The 25,498-nt window shown below is 39.0% G+C and overlaps 1 protein-coding gene across 2 annotated transcripts in view; it reads right to left on the bottom strand.

The window, feature by feature from the left end:
- Window positions 1-25,498, bottom strand: part of ANO1 (anoctamin 1) — a 122,579-nt gene that overhangs the window by 7,392 nt on the left and 89,689 nt on the right. For both annotated transcript variants that reach the window (XM_067558224.1, XM_067558223.1), the window contains 11 exons: window positions 23,978-24,138; window positions 17,670-17,752; window positions 14,575-14,646; window positions 11,349-11,423; window positions 9,287-9,488; window positions 8,110-8,221; window positions 7,518-7,575; window positions 7,306-7,406; window positions 6,638-6,783; window positions 4,575-4,727; window positions 1,636-1,688 (listed from right to left, as the gene is read on the bottom strand). In XM_067558224.1, coding sequence (XP_067414325.1) covers window positions 1,636-1,688; window positions 4,575-4,727; window positions 6,638-6,783; window positions 7,306-7,406; window positions 7,518-7,575; window positions 8,110-8,221; window positions 9,287-9,488; window positions 11,349-11,423; window positions 14,575-14,646; window positions 17,670-17,752; window positions 23,978-24,138 — 1,216 coding nt within the window. The remainder of the gene's footprint in view (window positions 1-1,635; window positions 1,689-4,574; window positions 4,728-6,637; window positions 6,784-7,305; window positions 7,407-7,517; window positions 7,576-8,109; window positions 8,222-9,286; window positions 9,489-11,348; window positions 11,424-14,574; window positions 14,647-17,669; window positions 17,753-23,977; window positions 24,139-25,498) is intronic.

The raw sequence follows: 25,498 nt of genomic DNA, 5'->3' as shown, positions 1-25,498 counted from the left end.
ACAGCTAGATCGAAAGTCCTCTGAAGTCAGTGGAAATATTTCAGTGGAGAAATCGCTTCTCAGGTTATTGAGGTGCATAGTGGAGCTAACCTGCTTGGAGGGATGGCAATCGGCTATGTGCTCTTTCCTATCCTGGGGACTACTTCAATAGTGGCACAGGCCTCTGAGTAGCCTCTCATCTTTTCCTTCCAGTTGGAAGAAGACACTACAGTGACAACTGTCCAAGACTAGAGAGGGAACTTATAAGTAGAGCTGTACAAATAATAGATTTGTTTGATTCTTGGTCAATTCTGAAAAAATTGAGAAAAAAATCATTTTGGATTGACCTGAGAATGAAAATTTTTAAAAGTTTTGGTGAATAGAAAAGTAATAAATAAAAAAATAAAAATAATTTTGGGCCAAACTTTGAGCCTTTTTCTTTTTTAATTAAAAAAATAAATAAAATTCAAGGTATTTTAAAAATAAAAAGTCATTTTGAATCAAAATGTTTCATTTTGAAATGTTGAAATGAAACATTTTTACTTTTTCAGAAATTTTTGTTGGGTTTTTTTTTGACCAAAACAATTCACCAAAATCTATACAAATTTGCACAATGTTTCAGTTGACCCAAATCTGCATTTTTCCAGAAAAAAGTTTCAGTCAAAATATTTCATCCAGATCTGTTTATAAAATAATGTAATGGGAAATTACATCTTTAGAACTTAAGGTTGGGAGAAAACCAGAGACTCCACAGCTGCATTATATTCAAGACAAGCCACATGTTCAGCATTGTCTTCTCTCTTGTTGCTTCTAGACCCTCTTTTCATTTTGTTGGTTAACTTTGACGCAGATCTAACTTTTGCTGGCTGTGAGGGGACTGTGAGATGAGATGAGCTAGTGTTTGTTTGTGTAACATACGGAATAGATACACAGACACAAACAAACAGAAAAATATGTAAATGTAAACAAAAGTGAGAGCTATTCTATTCTTTTAGCCCCAGTATAAAAGTTTTCTGAAGACTCAAAATGATTCAAAGCAGATGAACAGAATGACACATTGAAGTAGTCTTGCATGTTTTCCTAAGGGCCTAGCTGGCACTCACTGAAGTGAATGAAAGCATTCCTATTAATTTTCATAGCTGCACAATAGAGTCCTAAATACATGGATCATATCACATCAGAATATGAACACATTACTAAGAACCAGATCCCCAAGTGGTGTAAACTGACTGACACCCCCTGAAGATCTGGCCCAATAAGTTTAAAGGGGTTACAGAATTTATTAATTCGCATTTTTTTAAAACTCTGATCAAGAAAATGTTTAGACTAATAGGAAGCAAGACTAATTTAAGGTCAGCAGATGCATGAAAAATAGTCTGGAAAAAAAAGATGCCCAGGCTACCACTGATTATTTTTACTATGGCTTTTATTGCCAATTAGCCCTTAGTTCTGAATCTTTTAATTTTGTAAGTTTTTATAATGCATAAATAATATATGATACACTGTGACAATGTAAAACTAAACCCTGGACCATTAGATTACTTTAAACCATGTGACTTCACTGATTTCAGTGGAGATTAGTTAGAGTAAAACCAGTGTATGGAGTAGAGAATCAGGCCCACTGCATTCAAATTTTACGTATACAGAATTACTTACATTTATTATTACAGCAAGTTTTCCTACGCCTCTGAGGATATTATACCAGATTCCTAAGGGAAAGACAAACCTGGTGTTAAATGCTTTCAGGTTGTTAAACTTATCATTGTCAACTGAAAATATCATGTATCTACCACGTCTCATGCTTGCACATCACTACAGCTTCATTTAGGTTTTTACATTTTTAAAAAATGTCTCAGTTTGTAGCAAACCCTATTTCATACAGTATGGACCAGAAGGAGCCTAAAATATGGCTCCATACATCCATAATTAGGCACCTGCTTCATTTATAAAAGCACTGAGCCATCCACTCTGGTGGGGGGAAGGAAAGGCAAAGTTACTGCAAAATGGAAGAGAGTAGCAGGTACATAAGGAAAAAATCATGACATTTGATCAAATGGGCCCAAATCATTCTCTATAGGAAGGAGAAAAAAAAAAGACACATGGGGGACTAGGATCTCCACAGAAGTTCCCTTTGAAGAATATATTGCTTGTTGAAAGTACCAATCTTAAGGATCTGTCAAAAGCTAAAGCTTTCCATATGGATGCCCTATTTCTTTGCATTGCCTCTGCCCTCCTCACTGGCAGGATTGTTCCAATGGTGCCACTCTGGTAAGGTTTCTCCTGCTGCCCATTTCACTGTATCTGGAAACCCCGGAGTGTGGTTTCTGCAGTATGGACGCTGTGCATTCAAAAGATATACTGACTTGCATATTAACTTAGTATCAACTCCTGTGGGGGTGGTGGAAGGACGATGCACAAAAATCACCCAGTCCCACTGCCCTGTCTCTTCCTACATTCTGTACTGTCTTAGGGTAACACACTGGTTTTGTGTACGTGATCGGGCACCCTACCAGCGACTATCCCCTGGGATTGTAACAACCTTCTGGTTACTAGTCACAGCTAAAAGAGTTCTCTAGCTCGAGTACTAGGGGCCTGTGCTTTTGGTGCTGAATATTCCAGGTTTGATCTGTGCCAGTGACTCTGGTATTTGGATGCATATGACCACAGTTCATGACAAAACTGTACCCCTGCTAGGAGTTGAGCTCCTGTGGCCCTTAAACACTCAAGATGAGTTTTTCTAACATATACTGGTTTGTTGCATGCTTACTGAATATAAATTATCCAGGGACTAGTAGTTTGTAACTTAGAAAATCCTATGTAATTAAGATAAACCCTGAACAACTAATAAGCTGGAACAATTTTTACAGTGGGGGGTGCTGAGAGCCACTGAACCAAACTGTAAATCCTGTATATGATGGAAACCGCTTCAAACCAGGAGGTGCGACAGCACCCCCAGCACTCCTAGTGCCAGCACCTATGAATAAGCATAAGGTAAACTCTGCCTTTCTCATTTTTTATTGAGAATCTGGTCATTGTTAGTAGCTCTCTATTCAGCAACAGTGACTTAATGCATGTTTCAGAAAAACTATGGGAGCAGACAAAAGCATTTGTTTTTCCAACAGAATTGTAACAGAATCAGATATAGGGCCTGCTCCTGCTTCTGTTTCAGGCCAATCTTGGGCGTTGTGCTTGGTGAAGAACTCATTGTGGGGATTGCAAAGATGGCTTTAGGCACCCATGATCCTAGAGCTGGCTGGAGACTCAGGACTGCTGTTAGCTATGCCCAGCTACGCATGACCCCGAGGAGACATTTGCAAGTAAACTAACTATAAGGTTGCTTTGGTCTTCTGGAACTGTGTATGTCAGCCTGAGTGGGGCTGAGGATCTGACCCTAAACCAACAGGAGACTTATTATCAGCAACCTCAAAGGGAGCAGGATCAGGCTTCTGGTCACTGTCAGTGGTTGCATATGATTTCCTTTGGCCTGAACATCCCGTCTATATACATCCCCTCCTTTCTGTCTGTTGATTCCTGTCTCACGCCTTGTGTGGTTTTCTTCATAACAAGGTGATATTTTAGCCCTGTGGAACCTTGGTAGAAACTCAGTTAATCTGGAATTCTGCTAACATATCTCAGTAGGATTGAATGACAACAAACAGACATTTAAAAAACATAGCAGCTACTGAACAAGCTCAGGAAACTCACACAAACTACATAGAGAAGGATGTGATGGTGATGGAATCAACTTGAAAAAAGGAAGGGAAAAGACCACAGAGACAATACGTCACGTGTCGTTCAATACCTAGGCAGAATGGGGAGCACTGAGAAATGCCCCACAACTGGGGAACACATTGTATAGTAATTAACAATAGATTTTCTTTGCTCATGTTGACTTGCACCGTAACTTGAATAATTTTTTTCATTGAGTTTTCTATTTGTGAATTTCCAGTATCTCAATTAACAGGTAACAAGGGAAAACAGCTTGTAGGGGCAAATCCATCTTTCATCTCCTCTGCAGTCAAGAGATCCCTCAGGTAACAGATCTGGTATTGTGCTTCTGTGCAACGGTAGAGACTGGTTTCACCCAGATCCACTGCTGTGTCTAGCCGCCAGTTTCCCAGAATTCATACTAGCCAGGAAGCAAGCAGCTGAAATAACTTCCACATGTGTCAGCAGCCACTCAGCCTTCCCTTTCCCCCTATGTATCTCTTCTGCCCAGCTGAAGAACTAGAGTTTTTAATGCAGAAGCTTTTGTTTCTGCAATAAACTTGTATGGCCAGGAAGAATTATTGATGTGAAAAACCACGCACTGTATCTCATTGTTTTATTGATCATTCCTGATCCTCAGATGTTTTATGCTTACTTAATAAAATATTAATCTGAATTTAAAACATTGCTCTTAATATTTTAAAAGTAAAGCTTTGATAAATTATGACAATTCGCAGCTAAGTTACACTCTAATGTTTTCAACTATACTATAAAGATCTTCCTGTTAATTAAGCCAACTCAGCATAAAAAACCCTGCCATTAATCAATCAATCAATAAAAAGAGAGTAACATTATCTCATCACTCTTATATTTTATAATCTACTTACCTATATCTTTTGCTCTGACTGCAACTGGTCTTCTAAGCTCAGTGACAAACTTCTTTGCATCCAGACGTATTTCGATGATGTTGTTCAACAACGCAAACAAAGGAGCCAGCGGGAAGGATGCAACGAACAAGGTTACAAACCCAAACTGGATAACTGCAAAGAGAAACTGTTTCACTGATTGTGCCCTATATTTATGAACTGTGCTTTGGTGCGTTACAGCAAATTAATGCTGTCCCCCAAAATGTTTCCACAAACTCTAACAACAGAGAGACACTTGCCAGGGGACTGAGTTGTAGCTCACACAAATTTCAATGTGTAGTTGATTAATTGGTACTTCATCCAAACCTAAAGAGCCATAAGTCCCTGTTCTGACAGTTTGTGCTGCTCAGGCAGCACAAACCATCCACAACGAAGCCCTAAAGGGGCAACTTGGGATTCTTCTGACATAATGGAATCCCCTGAGTGGCGCAAAGATGGCTTCCCCAGCTCCAGGCCACCTGCTCCCCATCTGAATAGGAAGCATGTCAGAGGCAGGGAGGAATCATGCTGAGAGCGGGGCTGGAATACACCACACTCCTGGACTGCTGGAATGGTCCTTATGAGACAGCAGCAATGAGCATAACATAAAGCAATCCTTAGCATCCTCCAGCTGATCCCAGGATGAGGGGAATGTTCTCTGTACAATGTATTATTTTAGCTAGGGTACTGTACATATTGTATACTGTATCTCTGTTATGGGTCGCTTTACTCTTCTAATTTCTGAATCACAAAAATAAAAATCTTGGGCCTTCTAAAGTCTCTTGTTGTAGCTCTCCTTCCCTTGCTGCCGGTCATTCTAGTTGCACTTCTCTGAACTGTTTCTATTTCTGCTATTTTTTTTCTTACTGGAGATGAGGTGGCTGAAACTGAATGCACTGGGCAAGGCAAAGGCATCTTTCCCCTGCTCCCTCAATAGCACTAAAGCTGACACTCTATGCTTAAATTAAGGACTAATTGATCAATTACTAATAGAAATTTGTGTGTGATCTATGTGAGATCTCTGGGATTTCTGTGAGGATTCAGCCAAGAATTCAGCAAACAGGGCCAAATTTTCTGCTCACTCACAGCAATGTAAACCATAATTAACTCTACTAACTTCAGTGGAGTTATCGCTGAGGTACATGGGTGCACCTGAGAACAAAATTTGTCCCTTGGAGCCAAATGTACCCAGTGCAATAAAATATTGTGTATTTTCAACTATGTGTTAAATTGTAACAAAGATCAACAGATAGCATCTGGCATTTCAGTACTGCATTGAAATATCCAAAATTATGGCTGACAGCTGTTATTGCAAACATACAATATGGGAGACAGCAGCCAGCCCTTTTCCACTTGAGCTGTTGTTGTAGGGCTTTTTTATCTTCTCTAGATTAGGGGACCGGAGCACAAGACTAATGAGGAGAGGCTGAGGGAACTAGGCTTGTTTAGTATGCAGAAGAGAAGAATGAGGGGGGATTTGATAGCAGCCTTTAACTACCTGAAAGGGGGTTCCAGGGAGGATGGAGCTAGGCTGTTCTCAATGGTAGTAGATAACAGAACAAGGAGCAATGGTCTCAAGTTGCAGTGGGGGAGGTCTAGGTTGGATATTAGGAAAAAGTTTTTCACTAGGAGGGTGGTGAAGCACTGGAATGGGTTACCTAGGGAGGTGGTGGAATCTCCATCATTAGAGGTTTTTAAGCTGCGGCTTGTCAAAGCCCTGGCTGGGATGATTTAGCTGAGGTTAGTCCTGCTTTGAGCAGGGGGTTGGACTAAATGACTTCCTAAGGTCCCTTCCAACTCTAATATTCTATGATTCTACTGTAGGACAGTGGTATACATACATACAGGCCACTATGCCATACCACGTAAACCAGTTTGTCGCCTGTAGCAGCCAGTGGTTTCTCAGTCAAGTGTTACAGCCATGGAGGACATTTTTATAAAGCAGTGTAACATGAATCATATCCATTAGTTCGAAGAACTCAACTGACCATTTTCTCAATTATCATCATTACAGTTTAAACTTAATTATTTTACATCTCACTCACTCATTTCCATGTATTCTGGAGTAAGCCCAGCAAAAGGCTCCAAGTTATAGTCCACTTCATAGCGTTGTTTTTTTTTCATATGCTCCTCATGATCTAAAGAGCTTTGTCGCTTTAATTTAATGTATCTTATTAATTTCTTCATTTTTCTGGAAGAAACAAAAATGATCAGCTTAGCAGTTTTTATCCCTTTAAAAACACCTACTATTTGGGTGATTCAGAAATGACAGTTAAAGTCACACTAATAGATACAAAAAAAGCTTTATGTCATCAGTTTTCATAATCTGTATAAAAAACTGTGTAAAAGCCAATCCATGGTAAAGATAAAGACCAGCAATTAGGGATCAGCACTAACTGATATTCAAATATGGTAAAAACTGAACCAAATAGTCAACATCACACTTAGCTGTAAATAGTGGAAAACCAATAGTCTTTAACTCTTCAAAAAAGTCTGAATAGTCAAAAAAATACATTGGGTGTTATGAGGACTTTGAAAATGCTGTAGCAGTGCAAAAGCACAGGATATTTACTGTATTGCAGGCATAGTCCTGCTGTAAAGATTTCTTGCACGAAGACCATAAACCAAAATAAGTCCGAAGTTTGCATCATAAAAGGTTGATATACAGTGTATTTTACATATGGTATAAAATGAATGTAACTATATTACTTACGGGATGCCAATCTCAAAGAGATTATTCTGAATCAGCTGTTTGCCCAACATGATAATACTAAGCTGGATACACAATTCCATTAAGCAACCACCAGGAGCACACTAAAGCCAAGAATGGAAATTAAGTCAGCATTTTTGCCAAATCATTTGATCGTGAATTCACTGTTATTTTCTTGATCAGTGATGAATACGCACAAGATAAATTGCAATTACCTCTTCCATTCGGAAAGAATGAAAAATGTAGACATAGTCTCCAGGACGTCCAACAAATCTAGGACAGTTTGGAAAAGAGTGGTTAGAATTATGCTCTACCTTCTTTATACACCTGATTCTGCAGTCCTTCACACAACACAGCTAATGATTAGAATGGGAGTTACACATGCGTAAGGACTTTAGGATCAGTTAATAATTTGTCATCACATAGTAAAGTTCAGAAAGGAAAATTTTAGGTATTTGTGTTTGGAATATTTTTCTTTTTTAAATTTAATTGCTGAATTGATTAAATTAAAAAGGTTTTACTGAGTTTTCTAATATACCCTAAGTATTACAGACATATGTCAGCAAACTTCTTTTAAAAGCACATCTAACAAAGAAAAAGAAACAAGCTTTAGTTAAAATGAGACAAAACTGAGGAATGAGAAGTCAAGCAAGGGGACAACATTAGAAGAGAGGGACAGATAAATTCTTTGGGTGTAGATCAGACTCCCAGTACTAGATGCACACTGAGACTCAAACAGAATATGGCCCTCCAGAATAATCTCAAAGTAACAGCTGAAATTTTAAACTACATGTTTAGGTTACTCACCGGCCTTTGAAGAAAGCAACATAGAAAATGGGAGTATAGGCATTGACAAATTTCAGAAGGAAGGCCTTGAAAATCAGCCGCTCTTCAAAGCTCTTGTCAGTTTTTGGGACCTCTGAAGTAAAAAAGACACATAAACTGTGTTTGAAAGGAAACTTCAGGACTGGAAAGTGTTAATGGTTTATAAAGTTGTGACTTTGAAAAACTTCCCAATGTAATCCAAACAACTATCCCTTAAGGAAATATGTACATATTTACATGGAGGTGCAGAAACCTAATCCCATTGAAGGCAATGACCAGTGGGAAAAGAAACAAGTCACACGGATAACTCGTTCTGATCTAATTAATATATGTGAGATTAAAAAAAAAAAAAAAGCAAAAACAGCATAGCAAAACAGGAGGGTTGTCCTCAAGTGAAGTCCATGGAAGCCGCTTGCGTGTATTGATAGCAGAACTGCATATTTAAACAAACAGTTATGGCAGGAGAAGATAAGAAAATTGGTTAGAAAAAAAAGAAAAGTAATTTGGGGACCCTACTTTACAATATTTCTCAAACAAGAGGCCCAATTTGATATCAGCTGTATATCTGGAACTCCCATGAATCTCACTTGCAATGAAAATATCCAAACTACTCGTGTCTGTAAAATTAGTCTGGATCTAGCACAAGAACATGAGATTGGATAAAATTTCTGGCCCTTCTGCTTCTGATCCTGCCTGAAAATACTACCAGTATATTAGTTCCACAGTGTTTTAGCATTTCCTTTTTCTATGTCTTTATATTTTCTGTGCTAAAAAAATAATGATTGGAAGTGAAAAAAAATTGCCGAAAAGAAAAGAAAAAATATCTCTACATTACCAAACCTTAGAAAGACACAATTTAAGCTGCATCCTCAAAATAAGTTATGACTGGGCACAAGAGTTTTATTTATCTGGAGCCACTTTGCCCATTCATAATTGGAGCAATACCTGCTGTTGAGAGAAAAGCAGCTAAAATAAAGCCAATTTCATGTGCTCTTTCATTTATTTTTCTTTAAACTAAGGAGATAGAATTTCAGCCTTATATCTGAATTTCCTGTTTTTGCTTATCTGTCTGAATTAGATAATGATGTCATGGAAATAGGTAGTTTTTATACTTTATGAAATAACTGATCTAACAGAACTGACAGTGATTTATACCTACCAATCTGAGTCAGCCACCTGGCTATGCAGCCATATACTTCATCCAGGATGATGATCACCACCAGATTAATAATAACTGCAGTTGCAGTGACAGTTACTCTAACACTAGACCGGCCAGATGGAGTTGAGCTGATGGCTAAGGCTGCTGCAGTGGAGATTCTGTATATAATGACTCCAAAAACGATAGCAAATGTCAGTCCAATCTGGAAATAAAAGATAGCATTATCTGTTATATAACACCCAGCTGTCATTCTTAGCAGCAAGAAGATTTAACTCTGAAATGTCTCCATGTACTCCCTGGACCTGATCCCAATCCCACTTGTATCACTGCAAAGACTCTACTGATTTCAATGAGCTCTGGAACAGCTCCTCTGTTCCTAGCACTTTGATTAGAACAGTAATTTCATATTATGGTGTTAGCACTTTAGTATAGAAGGCTTAATAAAAAGGAGTCTAAATGCAAATGCTCGAGGTACAGTTTATGCACTTCAGTTTTAATTGATGCTCATAACATTAATGGATATGTATTAAGTGGCTTATTATAAAGGAAAATCCAGGAATGAATCTGGCCTGTAGATATGAAGAGGAAAATATTTTGGTGAGTGATATGGTTTAGCTTTTCTTCATGTACAAATTTCTGAATGTCCCTCTGAGACTTCCAATTTTGTGAGAGTTCAAAGATTAAACTAAAACACAAAGGTGTGAGAAATTTCAAGAATACAATTAAAACCTGGAAAAATATAATCGACTCCCTGAAAGATTTGGGAAAAAAGTCCGCTTAAATTGGTACAGTGTTTAAATAGAAGAGTATATTTAAGAACATGATTCTGTAAGATACTGAGCACTTCCTGAGAGGTGATTAGTTCCCACTGAAATTACAGGAGGCTCTCAGAACCCTTCAGGATTGGGCCTAAAGAGGACTTTAAGAACATATTTCTGCCCTCTGATCCCAAATGATGCAGGCCCACCAGTTTGGAATAAAGAATTAAAACACTCAACAATGGGCTACTCCACATGTAGGCCCAGATCATCGTTCCCAGAACCAGCCACCTCCATGAATTGTTTACTCTACCTTCAGTGCAGAAGTGGGGGGCCAGCTACCTGTGCAGCACCTCTGCCCCCTCAGAGGCCACTCCATGAGTCTACACTGGGACAGGGGGCAGCAACTGAATAGGCCAGGTACAGACTTAGACTAGGACCTTGGACAATGCACATTGTCCTTCCTTATCCTCACAGAGATTCTCAGAAAGCGATAATATAGTCTAGGGCCTATATCATCTTTTCCATTGAGATTCTCTTTTCTCTTGCTCGTACACACACACTAATGCAGAGGGCAGATGAAGTCAGAGAGAATCCCTGATAATGAGGCTGTACCAGAGCTGTGCTGTTATGGAGCTGAGCGGTTGGTAGCCACTAGGGATCAGAATTGGTGTGGAGGCACAGGGTCTCCATTTGAATGTCCCTGGCCTCCCTTAGAGTATCCAGATTTGGAGATCCCTGGACTTATTCCATGGAGACAAACCCAGTTGGTTAACAACTGGTTAAGAATTCTGGAATAGGGATCCCCAGACACCCCTCCCTGCAGGTATTACCATGAGAGGGGACAATCTGGGTCATAATAACTACAGCAGTTTCTGCCCATCTTCTGAATTATAGACCCTGCAGTGCCATACGACTGGTGAACTTCCAGTGCTCTGACTCAGATGTAAAAGAAGACATACTTAATTTGGAACCTATGATCCAAAAGAACCCATGATTGACAACCTCTCCAAAGCAGACTGCATGTGGTAAATTAAAGTCCCCTTCAAAGCAGTGCATAAGAAGTGTAAGTTCTGTAGAGAAATGTATCTTGTATCTCAGTCCTCATTCAGAACACCATGAAAGAAAGACATACAAGTAAAACAAAAGTCAAGTATCACCTGAGCAAAGTGATTTTCAAGTGATTTAAACTTTAAAGTGATTGAACAGTTTTTTCTCCTAGAAAAAGAGGTGTCCATTGTAAAATGCAGGTTTCAAAGTGACTCACTAAGGTGAATCTTAAATATTTGCGAGGAAATACTTACCATGAAGATAATGCCAACAAAATTGGTAAAATATGCTGGAAAACGATCCTTCCATGTCAATTTCTCTTTATCAGTCTAAAATATATAAATAAAAACCCTGCAATTTAATACAGCATCTAAAAAGATTCCTTCTATTTGTTCTCGTAACAAAAACATCAAGACACAGGAAAACAATGTGGAAGGTGGAAGCATACAGTGTTTAAAGACACAGTTTTATACAGGTAAACTTCTTACAGAACATTCAGTTTCAATTTGGTGCTAACTCCTGCATTGTATTAATGAGTCTGAAAAACTTTTTTTAGAAAAACAATTAAGTAAGCTATCACACTGTGAAATTAGAGTTCTCCTAGTGTAAAATATTTTATTTTCCTTTCCCAGAAAATATTTAACCTTTTTTTTGGTTAGAATATGTTTTCAATAAAGCACCATTAGGGCTGTCCCTGCAAGCCTTACTCACATGAGGAATACTTAATCTTATAAATAGCCAGATTGCACTATGGATTGCTCACATGGGGGAGGCTCGTTATGATCAGGCCCTTAGCAATGTTGCCAGGGTTGATTTTGCTTTGCTATGGATCTAATTCTGCAAACACTTGAATATGAGTAACTTTTACACACGTGAATACTATTGAAGCCAGTGGGACTTCTCATGAGTTAAATTACTCACATGCAAAATCTCTGCAGGATTACATACTATAATTGATCACTCTGTTGATTTTGATCACATCATATATCTGGGAATGACAATCTCATTTAGAAAGTCATCTCTGATCTGATTTCATTTGTAAAGTTTGCAGAATGAGAGTGATTTCTTAAGAGCAGAAAGAAAATGTCAAGGGAAAGTAACATTAAAGACACTACATTGTACTGAACAACATCTCATTCAAAGTTACATGCATGTTGTCTGATAGAAAAGCAGGCAACTTTGTCAAACATGTGGCACATGCTATACTACAATATCCATTCAAGATTTGCCATGCAGTGCCATCCTCACTATACGTAAACACAGTGTCTATCTGGGTGCTGAAGAGAGGAAAAAGGAAAAAAGAACAACTGAACGTGAATATTAAACAAAGGTTCAACAGCCAAAGGTTCAGAAAAACAATCAATTTGTGTCTTCCATAATTACTCATAGTTTGAGTTTCTCCATAAATTTGAATGAAATGTACCAATTTCACCCCAGCCATGACTGTCTTAACTCTTTGTCTCCATTTGTTTGCTGTCTCTTCTGGCAAATGTCGATGCTTCTGATGGCAGTCAAAGGAAACAAAAAAGGACCATGCAATACAACGGTTACAAAGCACTGACTTAACAATGCCAAATTAATCCACACTCTCTGCAGAGTAAGTACACACTGCAACTTAGCAACAAGTTCTCCATGAGTTTGCTCAATACTTTGTGTTCCAGCTTCAGGTTTCTTAAAAAAACAAACAAAAAAAAAAGAAAACCCCAACAACCCATTATCTGGTAGAAATCCCACTTTTAAAGGTGACCCGCACAGAATTTACAAACTATTGAGCGCATGCCCTTTTGATTGTCTCTGATGTACAAAGAAAGCCTGAAAGGCTTTTATTTTGAAAATTTTTTCATCTTGAGGTTTGGTTTGAGAAATATCAGGAATTTCAGGTCTGGGTTTTCATGGTTTGACTGGCCTCCAAAAGGTCTCAGGGATGTTTACTGTGAACTTTAATACACTGGCACTTTAGGCTGAAATTTACAGGGGTGAGACCTGTATTTCTAATGTATAAAAGAGAGTAGAAAGCCCTCCACTTTTCCTGGGAAAATAAAAATGACCCACTATTCAGACCTTCTTTCTTCATCACAAAAAAGCTAAAAAGGGCAGCAGCCTTTTTTGGGGGGGAGGTGGGGAGGAGGAGAGGGACAGGGCACTTTTAAAAGAAATGCTGTATATAAGGTATTCCACACTGAAATTAAAACCTTTTAATATTAAAGAGGTTAAAAGCTTGAACATTTTCTGCTCTAGTCTAACTAAAATGGATCAGAACCATTCTATATGAATGGCCAAACTATACCTAACTATAAGCAAGTGAGAAAACTAAAGAGAAAATTCAATCTAATTCCAGTCCAGTCTATCTAACGTATCCATCACTAGGTAACCTAATTGTCATGTGGTATCTGGCTATAATAATATTTTACATTTACATAGTACTTTCTATCTTGAAGGATCCCAGTGTGTCTTACAATCTAAATGTCTGCTATGCTGCACAAGCTACTCATGGGGATCACTTCATCCATCATTGAAATGTAGCCACATTTGGGGTGAAATGTATCAACTGTTTAACCACCACACAACAAAAGAAGTTGGGACCAGAAGTGAGGGATACCTTACTCAGCTGAGATGGCAGGGGGATTATATTTAGAAATGCAGAAAGTTATTGCCCAAGTTGGAATTTGACCAGGAAATTGGGGTTAGTATTGTTATTAATTATTTTAGTAATCTTTATATTTTATTAAAAGCCATAGGATCTTTAAAAGCCACAAACATCTCAAGAGCTAAGCGCAGAAAGCCAGATTCCAATCCAGTGGCTGAACATTTGCCTTTTAGAGGCATTTTTAAATTTGTGAACAGTCCTTTCCAATGGATCCTTACACCACGAAGAAGGAAAAAGCAAAACTTAATTTCCCAATGGAAAAGGGAGGAAACTCCATCAGAGTCCCTTACAGAGTTTTCCTTTTCCAGATACCTCTCCTGTGGGAAAATCTGCATTAGGATATGAATTAGCATTCAGTGTTTGCTCAGTTCTTATTCAGCCAAACTTTGACTGGAATAAGTAAAGGACCTCAAAGTTTGGTCCAAATGATTAGCATGCTGCTATGATAGTAGATGCTAGGAAGACATGGGAATCTCTCCTGAGAAGTTTTAGTTACTTATAATACTGCAAGATACCAGATTTAGTTATAGATTTATCACACTTTATCTGGCAGCCTAAAAGAACTCAAATGATAGAATTATTCTATTATAATACATCTTATACACAAACTCTGAAGTCATTTCTAGAGTTGTACAAGCTTTATATACATGAAATGAATGTGCTATTGCATATGTAATTAATAGTTAAAGAAAATTTTGGAAGCATACACATGATATACAACATTGTCTTTATGTTTATTTTTGTTTCCAATATCTTGGTCAAGTCACCACTTTAAATGGATTTGTTCACCAAAGGGGTTTACATGGTTAAATAAACAGATATTGTTACCATACCTTTTTATGTATGTATTCTTTCCTCAGTGATTTTTCTAATACTTTAGCTTCATATTCTGCTCTCGGATGAGCCTGTGAAATAAATCATATTTAATAGTAAATAAATTATTTCTATTTCCTCGTTCAACTATATATGAACAAATGACAGGTCAATTTCCTACTAATTTCCAGTTTCTCATGCTGAATTCTGATTTACTATATGTATAAGTAACATCAGTTGATAACGTATTGTAGCTAAAATCTTTGAAGTACTGTATCTTTCTAAAGTCCACTTCATGGAATAAACGTAAACTGAAAATAAATGAAACTGAAAAAAAGCTCTACAATGTAACCCTGTGCAGATCAAGCTTGGTCATTTTGATTCACAGCGCAGCCTGAAGAGACTACAGGTCACTACATGTGATGTTCCATCTTGATATAAGAGACATTGCCATTTGGATCAAGATGAAACGTTGCTTTCTGTAAACTGTAATCTCTGTGTATCATGCCTCATGAAAAGTAACTGTTATCTGCTATAATTTAGGCAAAATATTTGTGGCTCTTGGGATCCAGGCAAACTGCCAATGAGGCCCTCAGGTGAGCCAAGTTTGGATACCCACTTTATTCATAGCTATGTCAACATCCCTAGAAAGGTTCATCCCTGCAGCGCAATGGACCAGTGGACACTGCACATTAGACTAGCCACATACAATGAAAAGAGAAGATGTAAGAAAATAACCAGAAATAGAAGGAAAGAGACAAGTGAAAGATTCCGAAAGTACCCACAAGAATGCGCTGGATGGAAAATAGAATGGATTTGAAAAAAAGTCCAACCACTGGAAAAAAGGAATGAAAGAATTTCTGCAGTGGGAGCTCTAAAAGAAATTAGATGCTGGAAAAAAGAAGTGGGTGAAATCAAAAGATACCTTTCATTGGTAGACAGGTAATAAAAAAGGTAGAGCAATTAAAAAAATTCCAAACCTTGACTGCCTCCTTCAGGAAACCAGAAAAGAAAGGAAAAAAAACATAAAAAAACAAACAAACAAAAAAGATGATTACTGAACTGTTGCAAATTACACGGAATTTTTTTTTTTAAATCACATGGAACAACATGATAGATAGAGTGGATGGATAGACATAACAAGGGAATATCAGTCTGCTTTTGTTTTCACATTGAAGATGTACTAACATTATTGCATGAAAAAGTTTACTGAATAAATGTCCCCAAAACACACAAGATGATTAAATATTTTTGGATGCCATCTGAGATCCTGATTCAGCAAACATTTAAGCATCTGCTTAAGTCCCATTGAGGCCAAAGACTTAGGCAGGTACTTAAGTGTGCTGCTAAACTGGGGCTGTGTTAACTAGAGTGGAGCATATTAAATGAAGAACAAAATATACTTTATTAACAGCTGCTGTCTCTGGTCAGACATTGCTATTGCTTCAGAGAACTCTGAGCTCATCCATGAAGGGGATAGCTATTGGAAAGATACAGTTAATCCTTTCCACTTTCCTGTATGCTAAAAACTAGATACCAAAAATAAAATGACAGTCATCTTATGATATCTAGAAAAAAAGTATCCTCGTATTGTCATCCAATAAAATAGCAGGCCCTGATCCTGCAATGTGCTCAGGCACAGGATTGGCCTGCATGGAGCACTGACCAGGACTGGAGCTTTAGAAACCAATCTTCCTTCTGACAAGTCAATTAAAAATAAAAAAAGCTTTCGTAGAATAATTATATCAGGCCCATCAGGTAGCATGACACACAGTTTAATAAAAGGTCTCCTAAAATACATTCCCATAATTGAATAATATTTATTGTGCATATATATTCAGTATGTCTAGATTGCACAGGCAGCCATATTTTTCATAAAAGAACTACAAGCATAATATCCAAGAAATGAACTTATTTACAAAGGTATAGAGCCCAGTCTCCTGGAAGTTAGTGGAACATCTGCAGCTCACTGATGGCTTTGAAGGGTTTTTTTGGGCTGAATAAAGCCCAAGATACTTACCACTCAGAACTCCTATTTCCTTCAATTCCAATTTGTAATCCAAATATTGCTGATAAAAAACCCAAAACACCAGGGATGGAATAAATTTAAACTGTCTTTCTTATCTTCTATGGGCGTTTTGGGTATGCCAAAGATGCTCAAACATTATGGGACTTCACAAATGAATTGTGCAGCTAGGATCTCATTCAAAATGTATTAAAGTCACTGATAAACTGCAAGTGCCTTCAATGGGCTTTGGATCAAGCCCATAGGAAGGATTTTAATTAAAATTAATTAAAATTAACCCTAATGTAGATCCTCAAAATGGCTCTATCTTTTATGCCATAAATACTTTAATATTTAAAACTCTTTTTCATGGATGTGTGTGTGCATGTGTGTGTATTAGTACTCTTTTGCTTGGATTTTCCGATCTTTAACCACTCCCAAACACGCTGAATATAAATTTAGCTTAAGATTTTTTGGCATGCAGAGCAAAGACAACCTCCAAATTAGTGTTCTAGTGTTTTTACACAATGCTCCATGCCAATGTACCTGCACTATTTTCCACAAAATTTTCCTCGATCCTGCACCATTGAAGTTTATGGGAGTTTTCCCCATTGACTTGAATGGGGGCAACTAAGTCATTTTTGGAACCTGATTCTTCATGCTGGTTTTACAATGGTGTAACTTCATCAACTTTGAAAGAGCCATTCCTGATTTACAATGGTGTAACTAAAAGGAGCGTAAGTCTCTCTGTTTTTAGTACACTTCCTTGAGTCAGGGAATCATGTCTGAGTAATATATTCCATTCCTGCATTACTAGGTATGATCTAACATCATTAAGAAAAAGAAAAGTGAGTGTAGGGGGGTTGTAGATATACAATTATGCTTCCATGGTAACAAGATGTGCTAGCAATACACCCACAACAAAAACTTGGAAATAGTTCATACATGGGATTTTTCTTTGCACCAAGGAACTAATGCAAACATCTTGCAGTATTCCATGAAACAAAGTCTAACAGTTTAGAGTAAGGAGCCATTTACAGTGTAATTATTGAATTTAAAATGTAACAAAACAAAATAATGAAATGGAGTCAAACCAACTTAAAAACTAACCTCCTCTTCTTCAAACCCAGTCAGATCCCATCTGTAGTTGAGACGCATCTGTTTTCTCTTCCAGTGTTCCATAAAAGTGGCAGCTGGGAATTAAAAGAAAAATTTGTTACAGCATAGTTATTTGGACCATTCAAATTCAAATTGGCCTAGGTTAGAATTTGTTTAAAGTATCTAAATCTCATGGCTTAGGTGTGTTGCGTCAAATTTATTCTCAGTTATGCTGGTGTAAATCCAGAGGATCTCCACTGGGATCAACTGAGAGCAGAATAGGCCTGATATCTTCAAGCTGTTAATACGTACAACTATTATGCATAAGGGCCTGATTTTGCATTTCTGGTACATCCAAAACTTCCAGTAGGTTTGAACAGAAGGTGGTTAGTTATTAGGGCAGTTTAATTTCAGGATCTGTTTTTAAACATCATTTAAAATTAGATTGTAAATGGAAATTTATGTCAGTAAGAATTCTGAATTCTCCAGTAGGAGGTCTTGGTAAATACTCAGGGCCAAACTCTGGAGGCCAACTTTTAACTAGGGGAACCAAAAGAAATGCATTCTCACATACCCGCAAAACCTTTGTTTGTACCTGCTACTCAGTGGATAGTTGGGATGCACAATTAAGGCTGGGATTTTCAAAGATGCCTCAGGGAATTAGGTGCCCAAATGCAATTTAACTAATATTTTGTGTCTGTAATGATATTAGCAGGCATCATTTGTATATAGTTGTCTAGAAATCTTATCAGTATTAGGCCTTGTCTATACACAAAAGTTGCACAGCTCTAACTATACTGGTATGGTTAAAGTTAAATCCACGCACCCCCAACCACTCCCAAGTGTGGACACAGTTATATTAGTATAAAGGTGCTTATAGGTTATTCCCATATGGAAAGGAGAATAAGCTATACGGTATAAGGCACCTTTATACTGTTAGAAATGTGTACACACAAGGGGTTGTACTAGTATAACTCTTTCAATAAATAATCACATCCCTAACCAGAATAGTTATATAAAATCTGCACATAGACCAAGCCTTACTTGTGATGGAAACAGGGAGCTTTTTAATGGCCATTGTAGGGGATCCACTGTGCAACAGTCATTTTATATTTAATAGGATAGACCCAGGAAAAAGGAGCAATGTGAAAACAACTCTTGAGTTGCAGCAAATAACCCCACTCTTTATCAGTCTATGTGCCTTTGAGGTGGAGGAAGTTCTCAGAGGATATACATTGTAATGCTGGGAACAAACCAGCACGGTTCAGTAAATAAGTAATTATGAAAGAAGCAAGTCTACTGAGAAAGGCTAACCCCACGAGAATTCTTCTGCAGTGAATACTAACAGATGTGCTCAACAAGATGTACCATGATATTCAGAAAAACCTTGGAGGCAAAGAGGGAGAGAGACTAATATAGAAAAAAGGATGACTGGAATCAGGCTGTACTTTTAGTGTTCATACATCCTCCAAGTGAAACTTTCACGTACAAAGCCTGCAACTGAACCGCTTTATAACTCTTGTGCTTCCTGTAAATTGGTAACATCATAATTATAACTTAAAACAGTCTATGATATAATCCTTGAATCCCTGCCCCTTTCCTGTACCCCTGGGAGTTCTTACGCTGTGGTCTGTAGTTTCCACATACAGTGAGAAAATGAAAGACTCATTGTTTTTGTGCTGCTACCAGAAATCATTTCACAGCATCAATTTAGAAAAATGTAAAATGAAAATATTACATCTGAAACATAGCCAGCTGTTAACTCTTATGAAAAGCACCAAGTGAGTGTGCCAGGTTCAAAGCAGTAGCAAGGGAATAATAACTTTTGACAAACACACATGCATTTTCAGATTTCATCTGTGTCCATGAACACAAACTGAGCTCAAAAGTTCTGGTAAATTGCTTTCTAGATTATTATTTGAGCTGGATTTTTGAGGGATTCTGGATGAGGTTTCATACCATGCAAATTCAGGCCTTGTTTTTAGGGGAAAGAAAATCAATGTCAGATTGCTAATTTAAGATTAGATTTAGAGATGGGTCCCGGAGGCACTGTTCTGACCAGAATCTAGATTAAGTTTAGGCTATAGTCCATCTTCAGTGCTACAACAGGGTTAGGGTTCAGATTCAAAGGCTGTGAGCCGTTTTAAGAGGTTTTGACTCTCAAATGGTAGGGATTTTGTGGGCTCTTGAAAGATTTCCACCATAAAGAGGAAGGAGGGGCCAGTGGCTAGAGTGCTAGACTGGGATTTGGGAGATTTAGATTAAATTCCCTGCTCTGCTGCAGATTAGCTGTGTGACCTTGGGCAAATCACTTAGTCTCTGTGTACCTCAGTTCTCCATCTGTAAAATGGGGCTAATAGCACTTCCCTACCTCACAAGAGGTGTGGTGAGGGTAAATATATTAGAGATTGTGAGATGATCAGATATGGTATTGTGCCTCCCTTTGCACAAGCTCAAAAGGGCTGAAATACAGTTGAATTTCCATGGTTTCAAAATGCATGAGGGGCAGGCTATACACAGCTACTCTCCACTACTGATAACTAATTAATGGACTCTTGTGTCCATAGTAGTACAACATATGCATTAGAGGTGGTATAAGAAAAACCAGCAGACCATTAAAACATAAGGTTATGGGAAAAACCCTGTGTCTGGGAAGCACAGTGTGCTACTGGCTTGTAGCAATAGCAGCAGATGTGGAGCGGCTGTGTGGGTGCCAGGCAGGTTGGCTATGTGAGAGAGGAAGGATGATCACATAGTTAAGGCACTATCCTGCAAGTCAGGTTATCATGGTTCAATTCCCAGTTCTACCAGAGATTTCCTGTATGACCTTGTACAAGTCATGTAGATCCACATCCCCAAAGGGATTTAGGCATCCAGACAATTGCAGGAAAAATACTGCAATCCACAAAGCCTGAGTTAGATGTCTAGGCTTCTGATACAATGTCTGGAGAGACACAGGTGCCTAAGAATGCAATCCACAAAAGCCAATAAACGAGGCAGGGAGCCACCTAAATTAGCCAATAGGATACCCTCCTAAAATAGGTGTGTCCTGGGGCCCACCCCTCTCAGGGAGAGAGGCACTTAAATCTGTGCTGCATGGTGGCTGCAAGATCTCAAAGGTGGCAGTCTCTGCTTGTGACACATGGGCAGAGGGAGGGAGATCAGTGTTCATTTGCCTAACTTGTGTGTGTGGAGGGTCTGGTTCAGTAGGTGTGCTCAGAGGCTGCCTGACTCCATACAAAACAGCTGGGGGCAACAGCTCTGTGGCTTGGGGTACTCACCTGGGGTGTGGGAGACTCCTGGTTCAAGTCCTCCCTCTGCCTGATAAGAAAAGGGATTTGAACAGGGATCTGCCGCCTGGTGTGCTAACTACGGGGCAGTATAGTGATTCTTACTCTTCCTCCAGCCCTATTAATTATACGTGTAAAGTGGAACAACCTCAAAAGGTGAGGGACAGAGTCCCACATCAAAGCATCCCATAGCTCAGTAATTAGGGCTCTTACCTGAGTAGGTGGCAGGTCCCTGGTCAAATCCCTCCTCCTCATCAGGCAGAGGGAGGACTTGAACCCAGGGGTCTCCCATTACCTAAGTGAATACTCTCATCAGTGGACTAAAGCTTATAAGGAAGCTCCAGTCTTCCCTTCCCCCCGCTGGTTTGTGTGAAGTTAGGTAGCAGCCTCAGAGCACACCTACAGAATCAGGCCCTGCACACAAATTAGATGAATGGATGCCTGTCTTCCCCTGGTTTGTGGATTGCTCTGGGGCTTAGGTGGGAGACAGGCATCTGGGTGCCTAGAGCACAGCTGCCAATTTTGAATGAAGGTATTCCTGGAGGTTTCATCACATGACAGAATCTTTAATTAAAGAGTAATCTTGAGTCTCCAGGAGTGTCCAGGAGGGTTGGCAACCCTAGCCTAGATGGAGGCAGAAAGGCTGATGCCCAGAAATGGAAATATAGGTGCTGAGTCAACTTTTACTCTCAGAAATGTAGGCAGCTGAGTGGGTGGATCATGGTGGCACCTAAAACCAGCACATAAACGCCTAACTCTGGGACCTTTATGTATCCAGGCCTAAGCCTTGCTTTGAGGTACTTCAGAATGTAAGTAGTCCTATTAAAGTTATTAGAAAAATTCAAGTATTTAAGTTAGGCATATGCTTAAGTACTTTTTAAAATCAGGGCCTTGATATCTTTATATCTCAGTTCTTCACTGTAAAATAGGGGCAATATCTCCCTGCTCCAAAGAATAAATTCATAAATATCTGCGAATCATTCAGATGCTCTGGTGATGGAAGAGATACAAGTATCCAAATACACAAGCAGTTGTGGGGGAGGTGTTTTGCTGACACCCCCCGCCTCCAATTTGTTTGTTTACTCTGGCTTTGCATAATAATAAATATTGCCCCTTCAATGTGCTGTTTTGTGTACCTGTACATAAATCACCAAAAATGGGTGGAGGGGGCCAATATACTCTACTACGGAATAGAACCCAGGCAATTTTCCATGTCATGCTACATTTGCCTAGGCTACAGACCAATTAGGGTACCTGTCAATTCACACTGAGAAGGAGAGAGCAAGCAGATATTTGATTACCCACATCGTGGAATCAGACTATTTAAAGTCTCTGACATGGGATGGCATGCTGCTCTGGGTTAGATCACATTTCTCAATATATGTAACATGACAAGATGCTGTTCAAGATAACAGATCACTCATCTCCACTGCATAGCTGGTTTAGTTCAGAGTCTGCACCTCTCCTCTCCAGATTTCCTGCTGATTATCCTAGTATGCTTGTTTGCTGAGCACATTTTAAACCCAACTCTCAACAGGACCATATAATAGATACCCGTTTCTCTCCCCACCTTACCTTATATTGAATAGAATATTCAGTCAAAGCTGATGGCATTGCAGCTTCTATAAACTGATTGCGGTCAGGAAAACAAGGTTCTTGCTTTATTTTAAAGGATACACTAACCTCAGCTTAAATTAAGGCTAATAAAAATGGCTCCCTATATATCTCAGTAAATGGGTTGTATTTCCAGAACTAAATGAGACACAGAGACATATTAGGAATTTGTCTCTTTTCAGTGTGGTGGATGGTGGGAATGAAATCTATCCCCCTAAACTGGAGGCAGGCTGTGAGGCTGGAATGGCAGCTACCAACCATCTGTGCTCCCTCGGTGCAGGGTTCCTATATGCTAGTTCTGTACACAAGTGGCTCCAGACACATCTATCCCCAACTCTTCTAATGGAAACCCCCTGACATGCAGAGGGTGTGGTTAGCCACTTAACTTCCCGCTCATACAGGGCCACTGTGAGGATTCCATAGCCAGGAGGGCCTTACATGAAACCTCCTCCAAAAAGTGAATGTCACCCACAAAGATTAGTAATGCCAGAAATTGGAGTTCTCTCTATTCACCAAATCAGCTAAAAGGAAATTATTGCCCTGTGCTTCCCATTGGTGGCAATGATCTTGGCTAACTGAGTTCTCTATTCTAAAGGAATAAGTCCTGGTGTTACCTCAGCACTGAATCTCTCTTCAACAGAAATCTCCTGTGTAGTGCTTTTCTGATACCCTCTGGGCTACTGTCCACACTAAGGAATCTAGCTGAGACAATAATAATAATGCTTAGCACTTAACACACTGCTTTCCACCACTTTACAAACTTTATCTAGTTCATTCTCACAACACTTCCATGGGACAGCTAATTTTGTTAATTCAATTTTACAAGTGGAAATTGAAGCAGAGAGAGGTTTCTCAAGAGTTTGAGAGGAGTCAGCATCCAAAAAATAATTAGAATGCAGCAGCTCCAGGTCCATGGTTCCTTGTGCAGACTGCTAGTCCATGCCTGTTCCCTGACAAACTTAATTGCACTTAGGAGCACAATCAAGACTCAGTCATGTTTTGTTCTGAGACTTGAATGGCTTTTACGCTCCTCTTTCCCCCCTCCGCCCCACATACTCTATACATCTCTTCAGCAATATTCTAATTTGGAAGCTGGCGCTGCAAATAGATTTTGTTAGCAAACTATGCAATCCCCTTAATGAAATCTAGACATACAAGGCAGCAGTTTTATGACTTATGCTTAACAATTTCATTTTATATTCATCTGAGCAACTCTCTGAATTTTAACCTTCAGCCCAGAATGTAAATTTAGGGATGACAGTTTCACTGGAAAGTGGGGATGGGGTGGATAGGAAGGAACTTGACATAAATAACTGTCCCAGCATAAAAATACTGGTTTGGCTTTTATTGTTTTTTGTTTTTCCTCCTGTATCTAAGAGAATTAAAACCCCCACATCAAGGCCATATATTTCTTACCCCAGAGAGCCATAAAGACAGAGAAGAAGACAGTTGCTGGGTTGTCAAACAGGTGACTTGCTCGAGCAGTGGCACAGGCAGAGCTCATTTTCCAGTAACTGCATGTTTTGTCACATAAGGGACACATGGTGATGTTGTTTCTGTCATCACACATCTCCATACTGCGAGAAAGCAACACGTAAATGGAAAAAAACAAGGTCAATACATTTCATCTTCCTTGCTCAGGTCATCTCTTCTGATAAGACATTTGTCCTCTGCATATGTTCCCTGTCACTGAATGCACATTCAACCTGTAGGACTGTTAAACACTCCCTTCATATTTCTTCTCACTTCCCAACCTCTTATTAGTACTGTTACTTACTTTGTATTACAGTAGGTCCTAGAAGCCTCAGATAAGATCAGGGCCCCACTATTGGCCTGATGCAATTCCCATTCAGGTCAACAGGAGTCTCTTCGTTGACATCAAGAGGAAATGAATCAGGCCCTATTCTAGACACTGTGTAAACGCAAAGTGAGAGACAGCCTATTCTGAAGTGCTTACCATGTAAATAAAAGCAGACAAAGGATAGGAGAAAAAGAGTATAATTAACCCCATTTTACACATGGGGAACTGAGGCAGAGAGAGAGAGAGAGAGAGAGAGAGTCTGTGGCAGACCTGGAGACTGATCTCAGATCTCCTGAAGCCTAATCCAGGGCTTTAAATGCAAAACTGTTCTTCCTCTCTATTGTCCTCAAGACTATCCCCTCACTTAGCCCTGAAACTACACTACTGGGGATATGTGACCTCAGCTTAAGGCAACGGACGACAATGTTAGAAGACGCACATTAAATTAAATTGGTCCAATATTTCTGGCTTTGACCAGCACTCCATTTAAAGGGGAAAAGAGACAGTCTGGTAATCTGGTCTAAAGCTTGCTGTGTGGTATAAGAAAGAGTACCTTGAACTGTCATTAGAGCACTACTACATTCATGGATTTTAGCACCACATTTTTAAAGGCACCTCAACTGAAATGCTAATTTTGCATCTACAATCAATTGCAGGTGCAATCAGTAGCGTGTGAAAGTGATAGAGTTTAGGAGCTAAATTCTCTAGTCCTGCTAAGTTAAGCTAGGGACAGGACTGGTGGGGTCATAGGCAAAACTGATTTCAACTTGCACTAGTACCCAGCATAAGGTACAGGAGCCTGGGGACTACTCTACTTTAAGCTTGGCCACCTACAGTTCCCAGCAAATATTCTAGCAGCTGGGGCATAAAGATGTCCTCACTACATCTTCTTTACACCAGAAAACCCCCTGTGATAGGGCTGGAAAGGGGATATCAGAGGAGCTTCTATTCTGGCTGCTAAACTTGTCAACTATTGGAGTGATGCAAAGCAAAGCTTTCAGACATGAAAATCTGCCCCTAGACATCCAACCACATGATTTGTGGGCACAGATATCATTGCTTCTGGTTGATATCTAAATTCTATCATTTGCACATGAAACACATTAAGGAAGCAAAACTGGAGATGCAAAATTAGA

This window comes from Emydura macquarii, unplaced genomic scaffold (assembly GCF_026122565.2).
Source record: "Emydura macquarii macquarii isolate MOO-44397 ecotype Brisbane River unplaced genomic scaffold, CSIRO-AGI_Emac_v2 contig_1876, whole genome shotgun sequence".
NCBI classification, from domain to species: domain Eukaryota; kingdom Metazoa; phylum Chordata; order Testudines; family Chelidae; genus Emydura; species Emydura macquarii.
Note: the sequence above shows the minus strand (reverse complement) of the source record. Positions and strands in the feature narration are given on the sequence as shown.